At 39.4% G+C, this 25,284-nt stretch overlaps 2 protein-coding genes across 2 annotated transcripts; both read left to right on the top strand.

Moving 5' to 3' along the window:
- The first annotated feature begins 1,344 nt into the window (after window positions 1-1,344).
- Window positions 1,345-4,611, top strand: tmem9 (transmembrane protein 9). Its single transcript, XM_063893897.1, has 6 exons — window positions 1,345-1,495; window positions 1,636-1,760; window positions 2,325-2,416; window positions 2,537-2,645; window positions 2,909-3,040; window positions 3,162-4,611. The coding sequence occupies exons 2-6, from the start codon at window positions 1,668-1,670 to the stop codon at window positions 3,300-3,302; spliced, it is 567 nt and encodes a 188-aa protein (XP_063749967.1). The 5' UTR covers window positions 1,345-1,495; window positions 1,636-1,667; the 3' UTR covers window positions 3,303-4,611.
- Window positions 4,612-5,714: 1,103 nt separating this feature from the next.
- Window positions 5,715-24,874, top strand: LOC134870372 (dihydropyridine-sensitive L-type skeletal muscle calcium channel subunit alpha-1-like). The gene is given in 46 exon segments (XM_063892522.1): window positions 5,715-6,037; window positions 7,370-7,475; window positions 9,654-9,793; window positions 9,948-10,081; window positions 10,239-10,391; window positions 10,535-10,740; window positions 10,907-11,010; window positions 11,376-11,521; window positions 11,598-11,676; window positions 11,770-11,930; window positions 12,022-12,247; window positions 12,335-12,542; window positions 12,657-12,777; window positions 13,149-13,263; window positions 13,357-13,456; window positions 13,558-13,627; window positions 13,990-14,122; window positions 14,237-14,366; window positions 14,453-14,512; window positions 14,807-14,913; window positions 15,007-15,094; window positions 15,207-15,314; window positions 15,452-15,504; window positions 15,595-15,741; window positions 16,010-16,211; window positions 16,320-16,478; window positions 16,593-16,703; window positions 16,781-16,864; window positions 17,603-17,650; window positions 18,726-18,752; window positions 18,846-18,971; window positions 19,059-19,124; window positions 19,240-19,331; window positions 19,407-19,566; window positions 19,675-19,802; window positions 19,906-20,002; window positions 20,686-20,788; window positions 20,873-20,974; window positions 21,064-21,197; window positions 21,582-21,707; window positions 21,816-22,012; window positions 22,102-22,163; window positions 22,427-22,473; window positions 22,557-22,631; window positions 23,330-23,446; window positions 23,448-24,874. Coding segments are annotated over 46 exon segments (5,514 nt in total). The 5' UTR covers window positions 5,715-5,855; the 3' UTR covers window positions 23,622-24,874.
- Window positions 24,875-25,284: the final 410 nt, after the last annotated feature.

Genomic DNA, 25,284 nt, shown 5'->3' with positions numbered 1-25,284 from the left:
TGATATCATAGCTCATTAAAGAAATAAACATGGTCTCAATTGATCTCTGTGACCACACGCTCAAGTGGTTCAGACTGAATTTGTAAGCCATTGATTTCTATGGCTTATTAAAGGTATGAGTATCTTACTATACAGAGAGATGTGAAAGCGGGATTACCAGGAAATAGAGCTATTGATTGGGTCAAGAAGCTTCGGCTTGCATTTCAGATTCCACCAGGGAGACAGGATTTGACATGAAAACAGTGTTGAGTGAAAGATATGGGAAAATATTGTGATGAGTCACACTTTCCCTTGTCATGTGCTTAATACACTACCGAGTATTAATGTTATGGTATCATGAATGTGACTAAACAACATTATATTAAATAAATGATAATAAATAACTATCAGTTTGTGGGCAGTATTGCACAGTGGAGGAATGTATAAGTACATTTGCTCAAGCCCTGTACTTTACAAAATTTGAGATACTTGTTCTTTATTAAAGTTATGCTATTTTTTCACTATTTTTATTTGACACTTACACATGTAGTTAAAGGTTAGTCTTTACATTAAAAAAATACATGTGATGCAGTTTGGACTTCTTCTAAAGTTCACAGTAGCCTTATAGCTGTATAGACCTTATAATCAAACCAAATTGGCCTATTCTGTACAAACTGTAAAGTCCACTGGGATAAATGTAAAATGTGTGATATTGGGCTCTATCAAAATAAAACTTTGACTATGTACATATTGCTAAAACTTTTACACTTTTAGTGGAAACATTTTTAATTCAATACTTTTACTTGTCATGAGTATTTATTATTGGCCTCTTTTGGTTTATGCTGTGCCACAGCCTCCTAGTACTTGAGTATTCAAACATACTGTACTTTTACACAACTAAATTCATCAAATCCTTTTAGTTACCTTGCTGATTTGTGTTAATGATATGAAATATAAGCCACACTTAAATCAGACTTTAGTTACACCTGGAGTAAATCAACAAGCAACCCTGCATTATACAAAGTAATTCAAATTAGCTGCACCTTTACCAGCTTTAATAGACACACGAATGCATCGATAATAATAATCAAAACATATAATATATGTTACTCAAATGTACCAAACTGCATAATGAGTATTTTTATTGTTGGTACTAAAAGTATATTTTGACGCCAGTACTTTTAAACTTTTACTTGAGTAACTTTTGAATGCAGGACTTTTACTTGTAACAAAGTATTCCTATACTGTGGTATTTCTACTTTTACTTAAGTACAGGATCTGAGTACTTTCCTCTTCTGTGAAATTACTGAGTAAATCCACAATATTGAACTCCTAAATGTGTCTGTTTGTTTGTGTGTCCGGTAGAGGGCAGAGTCGCTGCAGGTTTTATTTTTGCCTCACGTATGACGACAAAACCGGAATGAGGAAGAACATGTATTTCTTCTAAATACTGTACATCTAGTGCGTAGCTACGTGAATGCATAGCAATAGAACCATCTCCAGCTACTTTTACAACGTAAGTTAAATGTATTGCTATTTTTGTGTCATAATAAGCTTGTCTTTAGCTTGATTGTCACCGCAGTGAAGTCCTTTCTTGTCGTTGTTGTTCATGCTAGGCTAGCTATCTTAAAGCTAACGCTGAATTTCTGTTGACAGCTCTGCAGGTGATTCTGCAGTACGGCAAGGAAATGTGGCCCGGCCGGGGAGGAAGATGCACCTTTGTGCTACCCGCAGTACTGACCTTTTTCCTCCTGGACGCTGTTGCTTATGTTCAGGGCAAGGTAAAACGTGCAGTTGCATAATATTAATAATACATACTTTCAGAAACTGTCACTAGTGTAATGTATATCTGTGTGTAGAACAAAGTGTCCTGTTTTAACTACTAAACATTTGTTAGAAAAACTAACAAGTACATTTAAATGCATTTGTAATGTAAATATCAAGACAAAAGAATAACACTTTTTGAATGTTTAATTTAATCGTTTGAACTGTTATTTTATTAATGTAAAGATCCTCATTAGGCTTAGCCTTGCCAATCTTTTCTTGTTTTTTTCCATTAAACATAATTCCCATTTACATAACATGTTAATAGCAAGTAACCAACAATAACAATACTGTATAAGTACATCACATGTAAGTCTTTGTAAAGCATGCAGGACTTATACATTTGATCTTTAATTAATGTTATATTGTCAATTAAGATTCTTTGTGCTTTTCAAGCTGGAATAAGTTTTTGTAACACCTCAGTTTTGTTTCAGAAAAAAGAGCTGATGGTGAGCTAGGTGAGCTTAAAATTAAACAATGTATTTGGGCCCAGTCTAACCCAATTTTCTTGACAATTACAGAACTTTGAGGATGTCCGTTGCAAGTGCATCTGCCCGCCATACCGAAACATCACTGGCCACATATATAACAGAAATGTGTCTCAGAAGGATTGGTAAGAGAAATGTTCTATTTAGACTTTCATTCATCAATTTGTTTCCTGTGAAGACTCATGAATAAAGATAGAACATCCATCTTTAAATCCTTTCTCTTTTTTTCTTTCTTTTTTTTACAGTAACTGCCTCCATGTAGTGGAGCCCATGCCGGTGCCTGGCCACGACGTGGAAGCTTACTGCCTGTTGTGTGAGTGCAAGTACGAGGAACGAAGCAGCAACACCATCAAGGTATCAGCAGCTTACTGCAGGGGGGTGTACTTTGGAAGCAGTGTGCATATAATTTACATATCATGATAACTACTATTAACATTTTAAGGATTTTACAACCTTAAGGGTTGTCACACTAATTGATAACTAATACAGATAATAGCATTAAACTGCAACATTCTATTGAAGACGAGCACAAAGCATTGTCGTGAGGAATTGTTGTCAGCATTGTAACATCAAATTAAGTTTTTATGTTTAAATGTTTTCCGTTCTGTCTGTCCCAGGTAACCATCATCATTTACTTGTCTGTGGTGGGTGCATTGCTGCTCTACATGCTGTTCCTTTTGCTGGTTGATCCTCTTATTCGCAAACATGACGCCTACACCCAGCCACTGCACAACGAGGAGGACTCTGAGGTAATTAAAACTAAATATATTCTAACAAACAACACATGTGATCAGACACATGCCTTTTTTCATTTCTGTTGAATGTGAATGTTTTTTTATTAATTCTTTGTTTCTGTGGTTGTGTGTTCAGGAGATGCGTCCACCTGTGGACAGTGCCCAGGCCAAAGGAAACACAGTACTGGAGCGGGTTGAGGGAGCACAGCAGCGCTGGAAAAAGCAGGTCCAGGAACAGCGCAAGACAGTTTTTGATCGTCACAAGATGCTTAGTTAAACATACAGTCGACATTAAAGCAGCTTTAGAATAGTAACTTCCCTGGGCTTCTACACCAGCGGCACTATTACTAACCTCTCTGTCTTGGCTGTAAACTGAACCCCAGGAATTATTTCATCACTGAGACAAATTTGAACACACTGATCTAAAAAGCAGATTTTTTTTTTATTGGTTATATTTAACATTTTAAGCTTAATTGCAGTTAGTAGATAATAGCATGTTTGCTCACTGTTAACTGCTAGAAAATCATCTCAATAATTTTAGCAATTTGCAATGCAACATATTTTGAATGTCTCGTTAAAGTAAGAACCTGTTTTCTCTATTGGACCCAACTGAGCTATGAATCTTATTTGTGATCATTGCTTTATTAGTTTCTTGCTAGTTTGATATAATATTGAGCTGTTTTTCTTATTGCAAAATGTGTGAAGGTACCTCAGAACAGGTAAGCTTGTTGTGAATTGCACATTTCCTTCTTCAGCACTTGTTATAATTTATTCATGGTAATTATTATTTGTATTTATTTGTCGCTGTTGCAGTGCACAGTAACCTGGTCATATTTACTATCATTTGCATTGAGAGTAATAAATGGATTGTAAATGATGGCTTTGTCATTTTAAAGCTTTGACATTGCTCCTCTTAAGACAGCCCTATGTTCCTTTTACTGTTTCTCTCCCTGTGTGGTAAAATGTGTTAAAGCAAATTCCGGTTCTAATCATGCCTCTTAAATGTCTATTTACAGCTTGTAAAACACAACAGATGGTAAAGTCTACCAATAAACAGATGTATCTCAACCTACTATTTGTTAATCTTGAGTTTACCATTTAAATTCAGTAAAGTAGGCACTCCTTTTTTGTCCTGTATTTTGCTGCAGAAAATGAAAATACTTTCCCATGCAAAGAGAGAAACGGAGAGCAGAGCATTTTAAAGAGCTTTAAAGCCATCCTTAGTCAAAGAAAAAGTAACTGGAGAATGTCCTAGATAAGCAAAGCTGCTGGTAATGCGGTTATGTGTGGCAGAATCAGGATGCCTTTGAAGGGTCTTCATGTGCATCAGTGAATTCCCCTTTGCATCGCACTACTGAAGCTCCCTGTCGGGGGCATTTTAATACTGCACACTGACCCGCATTAACCTTTTGCTAAATGTGAACTGCTGAAGTTTATTTCAAGTGTTTTTTTTGCATTGATTGATTAAATTATAACTTCATATCACTGGTTTCAGTGTTTTGTATTATATTTATCTCCAGTCTAACTGGATGTATTGCACTGTTCATGTCCATAAATTTAGCCTGAAGTAAAAGTATTAAATAATACTGAAGTAAGATTCCTTTTTTATTCCTCTCTATCCACGTCAATGTATGTTTGCAAAAGTCCATTGACAGTAGGAGACACCAGGGTACACAGTTTATGGGCTCTGAGCATGCACTTTTGTACACAATTATTGCTTTATCATTTAGTGAGTCTCCACACTTGGTGTGGTGTGGAATTTTGGGAAAACCTTCACCTCTGTCACGATGATGATTATGTTGTCATTTTAAAAAGTCACAAGATATTCTAGACCTCCAAACTATTCAAAATCTCATGTAGTATTTATCAGCCTCATTTATTTAGGGCTTGGTGATAATATATTTTATATATAAATTGACTTTCTACATCATATAGAACAATTCTACAACATGAGTTGTTCTAAGTAAGTCATGAAACACTATTTAAACATTTGATTGGATGATTTATATGACACTTTAATGTATTTGTTGTACGGTATTCGTCACCAATTAGAAATGACTGCTCACAACAACATTATATTGATATAAACCATGTTAAAAACTGCTTATTAATTTTCAACTGTGGGGGTAAATTAAAGAGTTATTTATCACTTCACTGAGCCCTACATTTTTAGCAAAAGCGTCACATGAAGAAAGTCCGACATGTAAACGCTGGGAATTTCCTCCTGAATGAGGTCACAATGAAAACCAATGTGTATTTTTTCTTACTTTCTGCTCACTTACTTTTTCACAGTTTAGTTTTCACACCAAGCAGCAGAGCAGCTGAGTATGTTTTGAAAGAGAGGGCTAGTGGTGATATATTGCCACTGCAAGACCCCCCAAACTGTCTCTCCCCTTCTCCGTGCTCTGTCTGCCACTGCTGCCCTGCTCCAACCCCCTTGATCTGATCTACTCCCATCTTCCACCTTCCAGCCCCCCCCACCCAACCCTCTTAACCATCCCCAAGCATGGCCTGTCAGTGGTTCATAGTCTAAATTTAAACTACAGCAGGGCCAACTGCTCCTCTGCTACTCCGGGCTCCTGTTATTTTCCTTGCCGAAGGCGCTTTTTCTGTCAGAGGCCCTCAGCCAGGAGGAGAGGCCTGTGGCTCAGCGTGAGGGAGACAGTATCAGAGGAAGAGGGGGACGAGGGCAGCGGTGGAGTGCACAGGATCGGCAGGTTTTGGAACCCAGGGGCCTTCGCAACGGGGAGATATTTAAGGCCTCACTTTTGGGATTATACAGTGAGAAGAAACATTTCTACAGGAGTTTGTTTCAGGGGAAGGCGTCAAGATGGCGTCGAATGCGGATGACAAGCTGGTCATCATGAATGAAGAGGAGCTGAAAAGGAAGCAGAGGGAGAAGCTGAAGAAGCTACAGGCAACAGGAGGAAACCCTCGTCCAGCAAGAACCCTCTTCCTCTTCAACCTCAAAAATCCCTTTCGCAAGGCCTGCATCAGCATTGTGGAGTGGAAGTATCCTTTATATTTTATACACATACACCTGCCTACATTATACAGACTTGTGTGTATGTAATGGTATGTAGGTCTCTGGTTAAGAACACTGACAGCTAAACATATTAGGTGTCTGAAGGCCAGTGCATTATCAGCTGTGAAGTCCACCTGTGTTAAACACGCACAAGCGAAGGCTCATTCAAATCTGTGTTAAGGCGATCCCTAAAGTGTTAAGACTTTTGTTATGTATCTGACAGCCTTGTGTCAGAGTCAAGTTTGTAGCCCTTGCATTTTCACCTGGGGAGCTTTTTAAGCCAATCTATTTACATGTGGCAGACAGAAGCAGATAATGAAGCCGCCTGTTAGTTTTCTGATAGCTGACATCCTGCTTTTAATGTGGAAATAGCCGCTCTGACACGCCAGCACTCTCTGGCGCTAGAAGCCTGAACACAAGGCAGGCTGCTGAGTGATTATGGCCCCTATAGGGGGTTTCCTGCTTTTAGACTGATGTCCATTCCTGGATTATATACTGTATATTTTACATCCAAAATAGAATACACTAATCAGATTAATCCTAGGACAGACAGCCCTATAGGACAGAATGTTATACCCTGGTGTAAATGATTATTATTTTCAGTAATAGCTGTTTCACAGAAAGTGTTTACGCAGCTCATACGTTTTTTACTGCGACAGTTGTATGACATTGGTATGTTATTCTGTAACACATGGACATGGAGTGCTGTTTTGAGAGCAAAATTACACACATCGACCAAATAAATGTGTCCATCACTCCATTTTCTAAAAGTAAAAATGCTCACATCTTTAAGAATGTATTAGAATACTCAAACAGCTTGTTTTCCTGGTAAGTTGTCTGTGTTTAAATGCTTTGGCCATATTCTTGGTCTGTGCAGCTGTCCTGCGGCATCACAGGGAGACATGATGCTGACCTGGCAGGGGATTTCTCAGAGAGAGCCCCCTATGGACGGGAATGAAGCAGCACAGCAGATTACATTTACTGTGACCAATGGGCTGTTATAGGGATGATATTTCAGTCAGCTTTTAGAGGTTCTGATTAATGTAAAAAGAGTTTGTAGAGTGTTGTGGTTTATCTGCTTTGGTTTGTTACATTAATTCACAAAACATACATGGATAAAGAATGGTACAATTAATTTTATAGCAGTGTTTCCTTCCTTGTTGTGTTATGCACAACATGTACACAACAGCTCAAATATCATTAACTAGTCAAGAAAAATCTCAAAACTTCGGTAATATAATTCTACTGGGAGAGGGTCACTGAATGTTTACTAGTCCTTGTTATGTATTGTCGTTATAATCCTGAGTTTCCACATCCAGAACCTTTGAGATCATCATCTTATTGACCATCTTTGCAAACTGTATCGCTTTGGCTGTGTTCCTGCCCATGCCTGAGGAAGACAGTAATAACACCAACACAAACTTGGTGAGTATGAGTGTGAACACAAACCCTTTTGATGTAAGACTCAGTACATTATGAGGAGCTTTGCCCTTTAAATACAGATAAGATACTAAATATTTTGCTCATGGTGTCCATTATTTTGCCATGACCAGTCGAGGACTGTGCAGCTGTGATAAACACATTAATATGACTCCTTGAGCAAGAACAATTTAGACATTTCATATCTGAGAGTTTCAGCTGGTGACTGGTCTGAGTGCCAGGACCTATTTAAATGCTTTCATTCACAACTCAGTTCTTTATTTGGATTCCCCTCTGTGTCTGCAGAGGAACATGTCATCGAACAACTGTGCTCTTATTTAATCATCCAAGAGGGATGAGTTCATCGTTCTCTGATCAGAAACTGACTTCATTATAGTACAAAAGCAGCATAATTAACTATCAATACAAAGGATATGTTTCACGTTTTTATGAATGTATGCTTCAGTTGAACTACCCCAAAACCAGTTGAAATATATCTGAGCTTGTTATGTCTCTGTAGACAAGTGTTCATGGTTTGCTTGGCTATTCTTTTTTATCTTTTTCTCTTAACAATAATTATAGAAACATGCTTTATGTATTTTGTCTAAAGATGATTAAGAAGCACTAAGGTGGCATGTACGTCACAGAGTGTCTAATGTTAAATAGTGTAAACTATCACTGGATGTTGCTGATGTGTTTCCATTTGGTGTTATATTCCAACTTCATAGTCATGGGTTTACAGTGCTGTGGATAATATATTGAAGGTGGCTGACTGAGCGAATGCAACTCATGGAGGATTGGAGTGTTTCTGTGGTATATAAGTTCGCTCTTGTACAGCACACTTCTAGCCAATGTCTAGATATGTGAGGTTGTATTGACATTGATGTTATGCTATTGACAAGGCTCCATGTGGGAGACTTGATATGCAAACTGCTGTCTCTAAGAGGCCTGACATCCAGCTCAGATGTCAGTATGCAGCACCTTTAACCAGCCATCCTTTGCTTTCTGCCATCCAATCAATAAACTGCATGCATAACTAGGATTTAGCTATCAATGTAGTTGGGGCCCAACTGACTGACAGTAAAATTCATCAAGTCCTCAGGTATCTGGACCTGACACTGATCCCATTTCTTTAATAGTTTTGCTTTGGCCCACTCACTAGCCTTATCCCAAATACTCCTATTTTCTTACTGTGCCATTCCTCAGAGGTGAACGATGTAAGAAGAGCTGGTTAACTCACCCCACTGCGCTGTTAGAAGTAGGTCGGCCCAGGCAGTGTCAATCCACTGACGCAGGTGGATACAGTAGAGTCCACAAATGTTGCCTTATGTAAGACACATTTACACTTAATAGGATGGATGGGACATTGATCCAGTACAATGTAGAAGTGCAGCTCTACTTGTTGCACCTCAGTTTATTTTATTAATATTTTGAGTTTTAGTCTATAAATGTATGTATGCTAGCTTACCCATTTTCATCTTTGATGTGGGGCCTGGTGACTGCTGCTAAATGATTCAGTCAAATTTGATTGAACTGGTTTGTTCAAAAGGATCAAAGCAAAATAAACAGCCAATAATTTATCATTCACATTATGCGGTTCCTGAAATAAATTCTCAGTTTTTGGTGATACATGAAGTTGGGGCTGGATTCTGTGTGAGCTTTATCCTTCTGTTCCCATATAACAGTGTTTTCTTCTACAACATTTGTGTTATATCAGGAATGTATAGTAAACAAAGACAATTTCAATCTATTTTTGTAAATAATATGCTTTGCAATGTTAAAAATAATGCTTCTCTGACATCGCGGAAATTGCATCTTTACTATGCATCAGTTTACCACCAATGCACTGATCGTTACGTAGACTGGCACGATTGCTTCTTGTCAGACTGTCAGACATAGATCGCTAAGTTGTGGCTTGTTTCACTTATAATAATGTTCCTCATGGGCCAGCCATCTGTTAAAACCATCTGCAGCTGTATGATATCTACATCAATATTAACCAAAAGTCTGTGAAAGCTAATGAATTTGTCTAATACCAGCAACATGTACTGCTGTTCCTCCTAGCATATGCTTTGATGCCAAAGTCATTTACACCAATCATCGCAGACTTTACCAGAGAACTGAACCTGAAGGTAATGACGTTTTTTTAATGTGATTTCTTGGTTTGTATTTGTCTTGCTGCAGGAGAGTTTGGAGTACATCTTCATGATCATATTCACGTTAGAGTGCTTTCTGAAGATAGTGGCGTATGGGCTCGTGTTTCATGAAGGCGCCTATTTACGGAACTGTTGGAACATATTGGACTTTGTCATCGTCTTCATGGGGTAAGATGAGCTCTGAGCTGCAGGTGGATATCTTTACCACAGCTTCCCATTCACCACATCTAAGAAATGTAATATCTTATAAGTATACCAAAACTCTACTGTTGTTTTGCTGAATTTACATAGGCGCTTATGGTTGTATAATTTTTTCCAACAGTCTCTTCACTTTTGCCTTGGATACCATCAATAAGTTAGCAGATGTGCCCATGGAGAAGGGTGGGGGGTTTGACATGAAGGCATTGAGGGCCTTCAGAGTGCTGCGACCCTTGCGTCTCGTCTCTGGAGTCCCCAGTAAGAGCCTTTTCTAAAACCCACAAATGCTCATAATGAATTCCCGGTCACACAGTGTGATCAATATGGAAACGATGTTAAAGTGAAGTAAGATTTCTGGAGACACTGCTGATTTGCTGTGCTTTTGTAATGTTTTTGTGTCATTGTTCACATTCAGGCCTGCAGGTGGTGATGAACTCCATCCTCAAAGCCATGCTGCCTCTGCTGCACATCGCCCTGCTGGTGTTTTTACTGGTCACCATCTATGCCATCATGGGACTGGAGCTCTTTAAGTGCAAAATGCATAAAACCTGCTATTACACTGACACAAGTATGCATAAAGAGTACAATCATACTCTGTTAAACTTTGGCTTTATATATGTTGTCATTTTTAATCACACTTGATATATTGCCAGTTTTAATTCCCTAAAGCAACATTAAAAATGATATGTATGTGTTCTCTTTTTCCCGCAGTTATTTACTCCACAGCAGAAGGAGAGCTGCCTGCACCCTGTGCACAGGCTGGAAACGGACGGCGCTGCATGATCAACGGCTCTGAGTGTCGGCCAGGCTGGGAGGGTCCCAACAATGGCATCACCCACTTTGATAACATCGGATTTGCCATGCTTACAGTCTACCAGTGTATCACCATGGAGGGATGGACCAAAGTACTCTACTGGGTCAGTGACGGCTTGAACGTCTTCTCAGTTGTTTTTCAGTATTCATTTGGGGAAATGTGTTCTCTTGTAACCCAAACATTTGCATCTGTCTACATTTAGGCATTTATGGTTTGAAGTATAACTAGCAGAATACATTGTTTGTGGCTGACGTAGAGTTGTCTTTCAGGTTAATGATGCCATGGGAAATGAATGGCCCTGGGTTTACTTTGTTCCCCTTATTCTGCTGGGTTCCTTCTTTGTGCTCAATCTGGTTCTGGGCGTGCTCAGTGGGTAAGACAGTTATTATCTTCAATCCTTCCTAGAGTTTGTATCTTGCCTCTGTATGTGCACAAGCTTAAGAATAACCAAATAACCACAAAAATATATATATATTCCCTTACTAAAAATGTACTTATTTGCCTTCTCACTTTCTCTGTTCCCAGTTATCCATACATGAATACACAACACACTTACTCCACTTTCATACATGCACCCAGAAATGTACAATACCTAATCGTACAATTATCCAACTTGCCGCCATTTTAAAACATACCATCTTTAATTTGTCTTGTGTAATGGTCTGTCATTTGTTCAGGTTACTTTGTAATATGTCACATTTACAAAATAAAAATAATAATAATAATCTTTTCACTCAGAGAGTTTACTAAAGAGCGAGAGAAGGCCAGGTCACGAGGAGAGTTTCAGAAGTTGAGAGAGCGACAGCAGCTGGATGAAGATGTGCATGGCTACATGGAGTGGATCACCCACGCTGAAGTCCTGGATGCCGACCGAGAGGGCAAAGGTCAGCATTATAAACCAGCTTAGCTCCTATCCCATGTAGAGACACTGTTGAATTACAAATGTTTTTCTGTTGTCAGGACTCCTGCCTTTAACCAGTGACCCTGATAAAGACAGTCTGTATGACATGGAAGGAAAGAGTCGAGTCGTCTACTACTAGTAAGTCTGCAGATACGTAAATGTATGAATGTTTACGTGCAATATTCAAGCCGAACGGGCACAGTAAACTATGATTGTTATTATCTTGCTTAGCCGCCTGGCCCGCCGCTGGAACCGTTTCTTTAGGATGAAGTGCCTTGTGTATGTGAAAACAAAGACCTTTTATTGGATAGTGATGTTCCTCGTCCTCCTCAACACCCTAACCATAGCAACAGAGCACCATCACCAGTCGGATTCGCTCACTTCCCTTCAAGGTGATTAAATCATTTTGTTATTGTGTAATTTTTTTTAAATAAGTTCTATTGCTCCCTGCTTCATCATTTGTCTCTTCTATTGTGTCAACAGATGTGGCCAGTCGTTTACTGCTGGTGCTGTTTGTCATCGAGATGTTTGTGAAGATGTATGCTCTGGGTCCCAGACTATATTTCATGTCCCTGTTCAACCGTTTTGACTTCTTTGTGGTGCTATGCGGTATCCTGGAGATGATCATGTTATCTGCAGGAGCCGTGGCTCCCCTGGGTTTCTCTGTACTCAGGTGTATACGATTGCTGAGGATCCTTAAAGTAACAAAGTAAGAAATTCCCCCGTAAAGAATTGTATGAAGTAAGCTGTTCTGTGTTTAGATTTAATTTAACAGCTTCTTATAACTGTTTTGCAGGTACTGGACCTCTTTGAGTAATCTTGTGGCTTCACTCCTTAACTCTGTACGCTCGATCGCCTCCCTGCTCCTTCTTCTCTTCCTCTTCATCGTCATTTTCTCACTCCTCGGAATGCAAGTGTTTGGGGGGAAATTCAACTTTACCGACAACAGACCAAGACGCAGTAACTTTGACAACTTCCCTCAGGCCCTCATCAGTGTGTTCCAGGTGAGCCTGATTCATTTCTTGATTTGCTTTGAACTCTAAGCAATTTCAGCTTTAATTTTGTTAAACTTCTTTGTTTGATTTTGATCATATTTTGAACACTTGGCTATCTGTTAGATCCTAACAGGAGAGGACTGGACTTCCATAATGTACAATGGAATAATGGCCTATGGAGGGCCGGTATTTCCTGGCATCTTGGTCTCCATTTTCTTCATCGTCCTCTTTGTTTGTGGAAACTGTATCCTTCACACTCTCACTGTCATCTACGATTTAACAAGGCCAAGAGTCTTTAGAGTATGCTTTATGTAGCATTGTAGTTTAGCTGTATGCTAGGTTAGCTCATTAGCATGCTAACATTAGGTTTACAGTCTTCAACACAGTACAGCTTGTTGAAAAAATGGTCTGGGTCTTATAAATATCTGTAAACCATTTTATGGCAATCCACCCAAAAGTTGTTGAGATATTTCCGTCTGGACCTAAGCAGTAAACCAACAGAACAACTGACTATCAGACCAATACTGTCATCCGTCTGAATGGTCAGAACTTGTATTCATATGAAAAAGGTTTTTAAAAACTAGGTTTTTGTTTTCCTGAGCTTACAGCAATCAGATATCCTTCTCAATGTCTTCTTGGCCATTGCCGTTGACAACCTGGCAGAGGCTGAGAGTCTGACTTCAGCTCAGAAAGAAAAGGCGGAGGAGAAGATGAAGAGAAAGCTACTGAGGTGAAATACAAATACCTAACCTAAGTGTGTTGATCTACTCTGTCTTATTGGTAAATTCTCCAATCTCCATTATTTTTATTTCCTGCCATTCAGGTCCAAAATGCCTGAAAAGACCGATGAGGAGAGGGAAAGGATAGCTAAGAAACTGGCAGAGCAGAGGGCCAAGATAGAGGGCATGCCCACCACAGCCAAGGTGACTGGTATATCTAAAAGCCTTTCAAACTATTACTATTGGCAATGAAATATTCATCAGGGGCATATGTAGCTATACTACATGTATGTATTTTTTTGCAGCTCAAAATTGACGAGTTTGAGTCCAATGTCAATGAAGTGAAAGATCCATTCCCACCCGATGACTTCCCAGGTAACTTCTACTTTTCTCCAGCTCTTAAACCTCTCACATTTCTCAGCTATGTAGTTGTGGCTGCAGGTCACTGATCGCATGAGTTCATATTCATTACACTGGCTGTTTACCAGTGCTGCTTTCTTGGCTATGTGACAGTATAAGTATAGTAGCCCACATTATAATTAGACTGAGCCAAGTTTACAGCCGAGTCTAAAATTAGGGGTTTTTCACACTACTCTGGTGACCATATAAAGTCTTTCACATGAATCCGTATTGAGGGATTCCCGTTTTCCTAAAAATATTTGTTTAATTTATTTGAGACTTTCTGTTAATTTGTCATTTCATTATATCATTTGAGTCTGTTTCTCTCCACATGGTAGGTGATGATGAGGAGGAAGAACCTGCAATCCCAATTAGCCCTCGCCCCCGACCAATGGCCGATCTACAGCTGAAAGAAGAAGCCGTTCCATTGCCTGAAGCCAGCTCCTTTTTCGTTTTTGGCCCTCAAAACAAGTATGAACCATACATAGGGATTGTATTTCCCAGTTTGCCCATACTGTATCATAAAAACACAGGAGTAAATTGATTGAACTGACTGCATGTCCCTGCAAATGTGTTTGCATCTAGGTTCCGTAAACTCTGCTACAAGATCATCAACGCCTCTTCTTTCACCAACTTAATCCTTCTGTTCATCCTGCTCTCCTCCATCTCCCTGGCAGCTGAGGACCCCATTGACCCAAAGTCCTACAGAAACAAAGTAACCAGGTCTACCACTACAAAATTGAACATCATTGGTTGAACGAAGGCTAAACATTTTTTGCAATCATTGTGCTTTTTCACTAGATATTGGCCTATGCGGACATTGTCTTCACAACTGTGTTCACCATTGAGATTGTACTGAAGGTACTGTGCTGTTTATTTCATGTTCGCCCTTATTTAGGTTTGACTGATGTTCTTTTGAGTGCAGAAACCAGATAACAGATCTATACATGTATAGCATGTCATTGCAATCCATCTAGTATTTGTTGAGATATTCAGTCTGGACAAGTGGTAAGCCAACTCACTGACTGACCATCACAACCAATTCCCGCTGGAATAGTCAGACCTTAAAATGTATTTATCAATGAAAAGAACTGAAAGAAAAGCAATGTTTTTGGTTTAATATTCTGAGTGTGACTGTATGTATCTGACTGACAGATGACAGTATATGGAGCATTCATGCACGAAGGCTCCTTCTGCCGTAACTCCTTCAACATCCTGGATCTGATTGTCGTCACAGTCTCCCTGCTCTCTATGGGGATGGAGTGAGTAGACATATTGAGATTGCCATATAAGATTTAGATCATAAATGTCGTGATCTCATATCAGGAAGATTTTTTGTCGTGGGTTTTATGCAGATCGAGTGCCATCTCTGTGGTGAAGATTCTCAGGGTGCTGAGGGTGCTGAGGCCACTCAGGGCCATCAATAGAGCCAAGGGTTTAAAGGTAAAACACCTTATTAAATACAGTAATACTCAGGACAAGTTCTTAAAAGTATTTTTAAGTTCAGTTCTTGTGTTCAAAGTATTAAGTGGTCATTGTTTGTCTTTAATGGCAGCATGTAGTCCAATGTGTGTTTGTGGCCATCAAAACCATCGGAAACATCGTCCTGGTCACCATGCTGCTGAATTTCCTGTTTGCCTGTATCGGGGTGCAGCTCTTTAAGGTAACGCTTTGAAAAGATGATGTTGACACTTTATAGCACCTTACAGTAAAGATCATATATCAAAAATAATTATCTGCTATAAGTAAACATTATGTGCTGAAAATGTGCTCCACATGTCCCTATATTTTTTGTCTTAGGGTAAATTCTACAGCTGCACAGATTCGTCGCAAATGAATGAGGAGCAATGCCAGTAAGGCAAACATCTTCTACTTATTGTAGATTTATTCTATTCCAACTGTAATGATATATTGTAGTACTAATTATTTGTGTCTGCTCTAAGGGGATACTTTGTAAAGCACATAGAGAATTCCCTACAAGAAACAATGTTGGCAAAGAGAGAATGGCTCAACAGTGACTTCAACTTTGACAATGTTCTCAAAGGCATGCTGGCTCTCTTCACGGTTTCAACATTTGAGGGCTGGCCAAAGTAAGCAAAGCATCCTTTTTTATGTGATGAATTGTATTTCCCTTCATCCTATGTGTTTGATTGAGTTAGAAGGCAGACTATCTTATTACATTGAGATTGAGTTGGAAGTAATTCCATTTCCTGGAGCCAGAGATGGTAACAGAGGCAATATATCCTTGTTAAGCACTGAATTATACATTTCATCTATACAAATTAGCCTTGCGGTACCTCAGATCTTTGATCTGTGTCCTGCCAATTTCCCATCTTCTTTCACTCCATTTTTCCCCAGATTGTTATACAGAGCCATTGATTCAGATGAAGAAGACACAGGTCCTGTCTTCAACAACCGCGTGGATGTGTCCATCTTCTTCATCATCTACATCATCCTCATCGCCTTCTTCATGATGAACATCTTTGTGGGCTTTGTCATTGTCACCTTCCAGGAGCAGGGCGAGCAGGAATATAAGGACTGTGAGCTGGACAAGAACCAGGTATGCTAGGAAACCTCAGAGATGACATTTTGGACAGTCCAAGTGTCTAATAGTTAGTCAAGTGTCAAATTATTTTTTCTCTTAACCCATTTTCTTCCTCCCCTTCAGCGTCAGTGTGTGCAGTACGCCCTAAAGGCCCGACCTCTGAGGTGCTATATCCCCAAAAACCCGTATCAGTACAGAGTCTGGTACATTGTCACCTCCTGCTACTTTGAATACCTCATGTTCTTCCTAATTATGCTCAACACATTGTGTCTGGGGATGCAGGTATGTATATTAAAGTCAACATAATACCATTGAGATTGTGTTGAGGTCAACATCATTTCTGTTATAAATGATTCTTGTACCATGTTGGGTAATATTCATTTTCATTTTAAACAGCACTGTAACCAGTCGGACCATGTGACCAAGCTGTCGGACACCCTGAACTTGATTTTCACCGTGCTCTTCACTGTGGAAATGATTCTAAAGCTCATGGCCTTCAAAGCGAGGGTAATGATTTCACACTTGATGATTCAAATGTCTATCCACCCAATCCAGTGTCAGCAATGAATTGTGTGTCTTTGCAGGGCTACTTCGGAGACCCCTGGAACGTGTTCGACTTCATCATCGTTATTGGTAGTGTAGTTGATGTCATCCTGAGTGAAGTCGATGTGAGTATGAATGATAGAGCCTATATATAATCTAATCTAACGAATTCGACAGATAAACGATTCTCTTTGCAGGTGCTATAAATGAAAGTCCCTGGTGTTGTTATAATGAAATATTCCTAATCAGTATTGAGATTCAATTCGAATTGACTGAATATATTTATTCAATGACACTGAATGTATGTAAACATGGCCCAACAGCTGATTGGTGCCAGCAGAGCTAACTCACAAGATGTGGTCAGTACTGTCTTTAGCCATTTCCATCCCAACCTCAGAGGCATCGCAAAATCATCAGCAAAGATGTTTCCATTATTCCCACAATTATCCCTAACAGGTTTTTCAGTGATTCAAAGTTGTGTGTGTGTGTGTGTGTGTGTGTGTGTGTGTGTGTGTGTGTGTGTGTGTGTGTGTGTGTGTGTGTGTTCCCTGTGATTTGAAAATTAAGCTCAATATCAATATTTGTTTTTTTTAATGCTAATTGTTGTGTTTATTTTACACAACACACTTTTTTCTACTGTTTCCACTGTTTTCCTCTCGATTGTTGCACTGCATTGTTCTCACTTTTGTATCCCCAAACACAAGCTTGTAGCAATGTTTTTTGTCCATCAAATTTGACATCCTTTCTTATTTCTTCTTCTTTATATCGTTTTCCCTCGTTTCCTTTTCTTCTTTTATTGCCCTTTTCTCTGTCGTCCCTCTGTCCTCCACACACCTCACTCCTCATCTGTCTATCCTCCACAGAGTGCCCTGGCCGCCAGTGGAGGACTGTACTGTCTCCATGGCTGTGCTGTAAATATCTTCACTTCACTGCACTGCATTACTGCATGAGTCTTGCTGTGTGAGCACTCCACTATGTTCTCTACTCAACTGTTTTACTACTGAACTATGTGTGACTCAAACTCGTGGGTAAAAACTGTGTCTCTATGGTCGGTCTAATCTTACAGCGCAAGTGTAAGATAAGTCGTCAAGATGTTTGATTTATTGTGTTCCAGTAGGGCTCGAAATATATAGAACACTGAATAAATAAGCATTGCAAGTATTAACGGTGTTTGGAATGACTGTAATCCTTATATTTTGACAATTAAGTGTGTATAAACATTATTTTGCATGAGTCAGGTATTGCAGTTTTCAGCAACTAGGACCTGGAGGCTTTGTAACTCATCAAAGGTGGAATCATAGCTTTCTAATATTAACCTTGTTTTGTAATTGTAATACATATCTTTAAGGGATAGTTTAGATTGTATAAACAGGGGTTGTATGAGGTACTCATCCACAGTCGGTGTCTTACCTAGTTACCCAGAAGATTGCAGTTTTTACACATCCAGTTGGAGATAAGGACAGGACTGCTGTACAGCTGTGTATGGAGGAAATGCAAAACCTATTCATGCCACCGAAGAAATAGGCCCACCCAAAAATATCTATGTTAGTTGTTGTGTGTTTGTTAAATTTTGATTATTTTCATTACTTGCTGCTGGGTAACCGATGCCTCGATCGGTTAGTTTGTTTGTGTTGTTGTGTGACTTTGGTCAATCAAAGCTAACCAAAGACACAAAAATGCCCCAAAAATGGCACACTGGTCATTTCTGTGTTTTGTGAACTAGAATACATGTTTGTCAATGGAGTCTGGAGACTATTGCTTTTCTCTGTGCTGGTACTCCTGTCTGTTTTACTTCAAATTTACTGTAGGTAATGCACAGACTGTACCTCATATAATCCCTGATCATGCAACCCACACCATCACTTTAATAATGTGTAACAGGACATTTGTATGTCTGCTATGTGCCTCTTATTAATCATATTATAACTTCTATCAAACATAACACGAGTAACTACAGTATATCATATATTCATCTACTTTTTGCAGGAGACAAATCCTATGCAAGCAATTGCGGTAAGCCTGAACTTAGTTAGTATCATAAAGCAGCAATGTTTTCCTTCTTAAGTTGTCTTTCTGTTAAATCTTCTGGATTTTCTTTCTCCCTAGGCATCTGAAAATGCCTCAGTTTCCATCACGTTCTTCCGACTTTTCCGTGTCATGCGTCTGGTCAAGCTGCTGAACCGTTCAGAGGGCATCCGTAACCTGCTGTGGACCTTTATTAAGTCCTTCCAGGTTTGCCACACTATTGGTCACCATCTATTTAAAATGTGTATCTCAGTTTAAACCTTATTTTAATTATGTAAATGTTTGTGTCTGCAGGCTCTTCCTCATGTGGCTTTGCTCATCGTGATGCTCTTCTTCATCTACGCTGTCATTGGGATGCAGGTACTCAAGATTTCATTTTCTGGATAAAAAAACGAGAAACTCTGTAGGTTATTAGTTACAAAACAAGTTTCTGTGTTTGCCACCGATTTTGACTTTGATTCTAACAACACTTCAGATCTTTGGAAAGGTAGCTTTAGTGGATGGCACCCAAATCAACCGCAACAACAACTTCCAGACATTCCCTCAGGCTGTTTTGATGTTATTCCGGTGAGTATCTAAGCCGGGATTATTGGTAAAGTCGATCAAAATCTGAGCCCAGATCTCGTTGTTGTTTACGTCCAGGTGTGCTACTGGAGAGGCATGGCAAGAGGTCATGATGGCTTCAATGTACGGGAAGAAGTGTGACCCCAAGTCTGACTTCCTGCCAGGAGAGGAGTTCACCTGCGGGTCCAATTTTGCAGTCTTCTACTTCCTCAGCTTCTACTGCCTCTGTGCCTTCCTGGTTAGCAGCAGCATTAGGATCTGTTTTTTCTTTAACCGTTATGTTAGTTTAAAAGAAAAATGCCCTTTGCCCAGAATGGTTTAAACTCTGTTGTCCTACTTATTTTAGATCCTCAACTTGTTTGTGGCTGTCATCATGGACAACTTTGACTATCTGACCCGTGATTGGTCTCTTCTCGGTCCGCACCATCTGGACGAGTTTAAGAAGATCTGGGCTGAATACGACCCTGAAGCCACGTAAGAAAACAAAAAAAAACACTCATGAAACTTAACCCCTACATTTTAAATATTTAAGTCAGTGTCCCTTAAATGATTGTAAGATGTTTCTCTGATCTAACAGGGGGAGGATCAAACATCTGGATGTAGTGACGCTGCTGCGACGCATCCAGCCCCCACTGGGCTTTGGCAAGTTCTGTCCTCATCGTGCTGCATGCAAGGTACATACACAGACACATGGTGCATTCATAGAAATACAACCCGTCAGACAAGCAGCTCGAAGGGTTTTATGTGTTTATTGATATCATCAAAATGACTGTAGATAAGCATTGAACTACAATAACGTACTTAAGTACAAAACACAAAAATAGAGACCAAAATGTTGAGTATCCCAAATAAAATTATATAGTAGTCTAAAGCTCTTATAGTGTAAAGCTCCTACAGTACAATGTATTTGTGGATGTTAATTAAATTATGAATTTAAATAAGACAAGGTTTACATTTAGATCATTTAAATTAGCAAAATCATTTATTTTTGGTAAAGAATAAAAACATTGAAATAGTGTAAAGTATTCATAATTAAACACGATAATAGATCGTTTTAAAACATACATTCATCTAAGATGAGTTGTATGTTTTTCTCCACATTGTGTTGATGTATTATATCAATACATAGGACTTTAAGCGTCTCAGAGTCTGAAAAAATATACATATTATTCCATGTATCAAGTATCTTGTATGACTTCCTCATTTACCTGAAATGATATTAACAACTGATAGGATGGTATGTTAATAATATATATTTTATAACTATAAAAACCATATTTATGATCATTCAAAATAAAAATATTTGATTGTTCTGTTCCTCTCTACCGCCCATATTCCCTCTACTTCCTGTCCGCAGCGCTTGGTTGGCATGAACATGCCTCTGAACAGTGATGGCACCGTCACGTTTAATGCCACCCTCTTCGCTCTTGTCAGGACTGCACTCAAGATCAAAACAGAAGGTACAGAGCATTAAAACATGTGTTTGCTTCAACTTGATGTACATAATATCATTTATTTATTGTTTTATGGATTATTGTGAGCAGGTAATTTTGAGCAAGCCAATGAGGAGCTGAGAGCCATCATAAAATCAATCTGGAAACGCACCAGTATGAAACTGTTGGACCAGGTCATCCCCCCCATAGGAGGTGAGTCGTTCTTTATAAATAAAGTTATTTCACCTTTAGGGGTATGATGATCCAGCACACTGACAGCTCTATGACTTGCCTCATTACAGATGATGAGGTGACCGTGGGGAAATTCTACTCGACCTTCCTGCTCCAGGATCATTTCCGAAAGTTCTTGAAGCGCCAGGAGGAGTACTATGGCTACAGACCCAGTAAAAAGAGCGCATCAGGCCCAGAGATCCAGGTGAGCGGTCATTATCGGGTCAAAATAACCTCATATCGTAATGTTTAAAATATTGGACAGGCAGGTATTATTAATATAGTGTGTCTAAAAAATGACAAAGGTGAAAGCAAAGAGTGCTAAAATCCTGTTAGTGTAGTATGTCCTAAAAAAGTAGTAGTTTAATTCATCTCAAATGTCTTGAAAAATAATATAGTGTAGTATGTTAAAAATATCAGAGAAAAGTCATGGTTTAGCATAAACAAATGTCAGAAAAATGTCCATAGATTATAGTATGTTGAAAATATCTGAAGAAAACAACCTAGTGTTTTGTATGTTGAAAATATGCCAAGCAAAACGCCATAGAAAGTACTGTATGTCGGAATCACATCCTCCATGTTATCTTAGGCGGGCCTGAGAAGCATTGACGATGAAGTGGCTCCAGAGATGCACAGGGCCATTTCAGGAGACCTGCAGAATGAAGAAGAACTGGACAGAGCAATGGAGGAGGCTGCAGAGGAAGGAATCTACCAGGTAAGATACACTGTCCACAACTTGGCAGGAAAGATGTAAGATACATGTAAACGGAGTGACTTGTAAATGAGATAATCTGTGTGGGCTCGTTTTGCTCTGTCTTTCTAGCGTACTCACGGTCTGTTTGGTAACCGTGTGGACTCATTCTCCGCTGAGCCTGTCAACACTCAGGCCCAGCAGATGACCAACCAGCGGCCCCTCAAGTTCTCAGAGAGCCAGGCTGATTCTCCACCAAACTCTGCTGCGTTGGAGCCCACTACTGAATTCTTTCCAAAAAGCAACACTAACAACAACGCCTTCGCAGAGTGAATATTAAACACACCCCAAACTATCGTTGAGACCAGATGACATCGACTCATCGTGAAAATATCTGAACCTTAATGTTGTCTTTCAGGTTTTCCTTTGACAGAGAAGGCAGTCCCGAAGACTTTTACAATCACAGTGAGGCAGAGCCCGGTATGTAGAAAAGTATTTGGATAAGAATCAATCAATCTTTCACCTAGAAGCTGCTAACAAGATGGTAAAATTACAAAACACAAAGATAATTTGAGACCAATGCAGACAATAAGTCATTAATCCTATGAAAATTGAAATTGCATACTGCTTTTCCAGGCACTTTACTTTTCACATCATGTTTACATAAAATCTGGCAGCAAATAGGTAGAATTCATACAGACAAAAAAGGGATGACATTATTCCTTTTGTTTTTCTTTATTCAGGAAACCTGCGTTCCTGGAACTATATTGTGAGAACAGACAAAACACAGGTAATATTTTATTAAAGATTGACTCAACCAGTGACAAACATTTTATTTAGATATTAAGTATAGATGCATCCCTTATTTTTCAGTTCCCCTACGACCCTGAATATGGTGACAGTCAGAGTCTGAGCTCCCATATTGCTGCAGACCAGCTGGTGCAGGAGGTAAGTGAGAGGATCAGTCATCAAAACGGGAGCTTTGAGGAGAACTCAGGTCTATTTTTCTAGGTTTATCATTTATTGAAGGGAGGTGATCACTGGAGAGGCAGCATGGGACGGACCAAAGCTGATCTTTCTTTCTTTCTTCTTTACGCCATTAGTAATACAAAATAAATACATAATGACATAACAGAAGTCAATATAAAGAAAAGAACTGCATAAATTAGGTGCAAAACAAGTAGGATAAAGGACATCTCTTTGGTCGCAACTCTATCAGCAGGAAATATCCAGATGTGATGTTAGATCTGTGGTAAATAGGTGATAATAAACTTAACAAAGCAACATTCAAGGCTTAGTTTTAACTTATTTGAAAACACATATTCTCATTTGGAAACAATTGGCAGTCAGTGTAGGAAATGATTTGTTAAACACTATAAATTAAAGCTGAGCTGTAAAGCAAATTATTTCAGGCTTTTCCCCTGAGGTGTTTCTTGGAAAGATACTCACTGTGCTTCATGCAGGATGTTCTGTATGCACGCCTTCACCTGCAGGGCCCAGTGAAATATCACATAGTTAAAATCAGAAATCTCAGAGTGAAGCTGGTGCCTAATAACAGGGTTGATTAAAAGTACAGTTCTTGACAGTAATAACAAAAATGGCAGGGACATTTTACCATTTGTAAAGCATGTTGTTTTCTCTTCCAGGCTCTAGCACAGGGTGGTCTGTCCTCCCTGGCCAAAGACCCCAGCTTTGTCTCTGTGGCTAGGCAGGAGATGGCGGATGCTATGCACACCTCTGTGGATGACATGGAAAGCGTGGCTCAGGGGCATCCTCAGCGAACGCGCCGGCAGCATCACCTCTGTCAAAAAGAGACGTCCCATCCCAATCCCACCCGTGGCAAAACAGGAAACCAGCAGGCCAGATCCGGCGGTGAGGAGAAAGAGACGTCCAATCCCCGAGATTCCCTCCGTAAAGGAGGCCGACTCTGAAGTTTAGCGGATGACTATTGAGTTAATGTGGTTAACTTCTGATTTTAACACTTGGAGGTGACTCCACCTCACCTCACTTTACTAGCTTGTTGCCCCTGTGACAGTCTTTACCTACTAGCCTAGCTCAAGGCCTAAAGGCACGTTGGCTCAGGTTTGACTTATTATCAAGTGTGGTTGAAACTCAACCAGGGAAAAACAATATATCTGATGCTGAAACATCTTCTTAATTTTCAGATTTATTGAAAGTAATAAAAAGACTATCTTATCTCAGAGCGAACAGATTGACGCACTTCTTTCTTTGTGGCGTTTGTTGAGGTTATCCATTCCATATGACTTATGGGACAACTATGTGAGTGAGCTGAGGGCCTCACTAAAGACTAATACAACTCCTGAATATAAGAGAGCTAGCAGCCACCTTTAGTGTGCTGCAATTCAGTGAGGACAGTGGGGAAGGACTCCACTTTGGGGAAATGAAGACTAAGTTTCTGCGCATACAGGCTCAGACATGTTCATCTTGCATTCAGTTCCAGCTCTTAAAAAGGCTCTGGTGATACTATGAAAATGCGAGTTAAGTATTTTTTCTTTGTTGTTAAAGCAGCGTCCTCTACTCAGTTAAGCCTGCTCTATTTTATCTTAAATAACTGAGGTTTACCGAGTTTTCTCCTGCTCACCACTGACCTAATGTGCAGTTGGCATCAGCAGATTTTATAGAGGAAACACATTTTTTAAATGTTGAACATAGAGGTACGTTTAACCTCTAAATAAGTATCCAAATGTGTATCTGTCAAAGGGTATTTGTTTTATTTGAACCCATGTTGTGGTGAAGCAGTGCATGTGATTTCTTTTCCAAATCACTTTAAGTCGCTCCACTGCTGCAGGTTGTAAGTGTTTTCATGTACATACTTTTGTCAGACCTCTGAGTTAGGGACACCTACTGAAGTCTGACCCATACAGATAATGTATCTTCAGCATACCTGGAGTATGGTGGATTTAGCTTTAAAGCTCACGAGGCTTATAACACATTTTATTTATATCACTGATAAAATGGCCATAATTGAAGTGCTCTTGTTTCATGTTTTGTGCCTTAATGCAAACAGAGGACTCTTGTCTTATCAGCCTGTGTTCTGCTGCCATACACACTATGTTGCACAATTTTCTTTCATTAAACATTATAGCACAACCTCGTTCTCCTTTTTCTGGATCCATGCTACATGTTACATTGGTGTTTATCACCATTGCAAAACAAATAAATGATCAACATTTGTTTCAGTGTTAGTTTTTTTCTTCTGCATCAAACCGAAGATGGACATGTTACAACACAGGCGGTTAATGGAGGGCCACACAACAGGTGAGTTTCCTCTTGTAAATAAAAATCTAAATAATAGAAGTGCCTTGACATGAGACAATTTTGTAGAAGGAAACTTGGTGAAAGATAGACCTCTGCTTTGGACATCACCCCCCAGCAGAAGTTACAGTGTGAAAACTGAGACCCTTTAAAAATAGTCTCGCCTGCAAAGCACAAACTCCTTATGGAACGGAGCGTCATGCAGTACTCTGCACTATATGTTCATTTAAAAAGGGAGAAAGAAAAACCTCAAAGCTGTGAAAAGCACATTTTATGCTTGCATTCCAAAAAAAAAAAAAAGGTACCACAAAATCAAATGAGCTTA

Source organism: Eleginops maclovinus, chromosome 1 (genome assembly GCF_036324505.1).
Source record: "Eleginops maclovinus isolate JMC-PN-2008 ecotype Puerto Natales chromosome 1, JC_Emac_rtc_rv5, whole genome shotgun sequence".
Lineage (NCBI taxonomy): Eukaryota > Metazoa > Chordata > Actinopteri > Perciformes > Eleginopidae > Eleginops > Eleginops maclovinus.
Note: the sequence above shows the minus strand (reverse complement) of the source record. Positions and strands in the feature narration are given on the sequence as shown.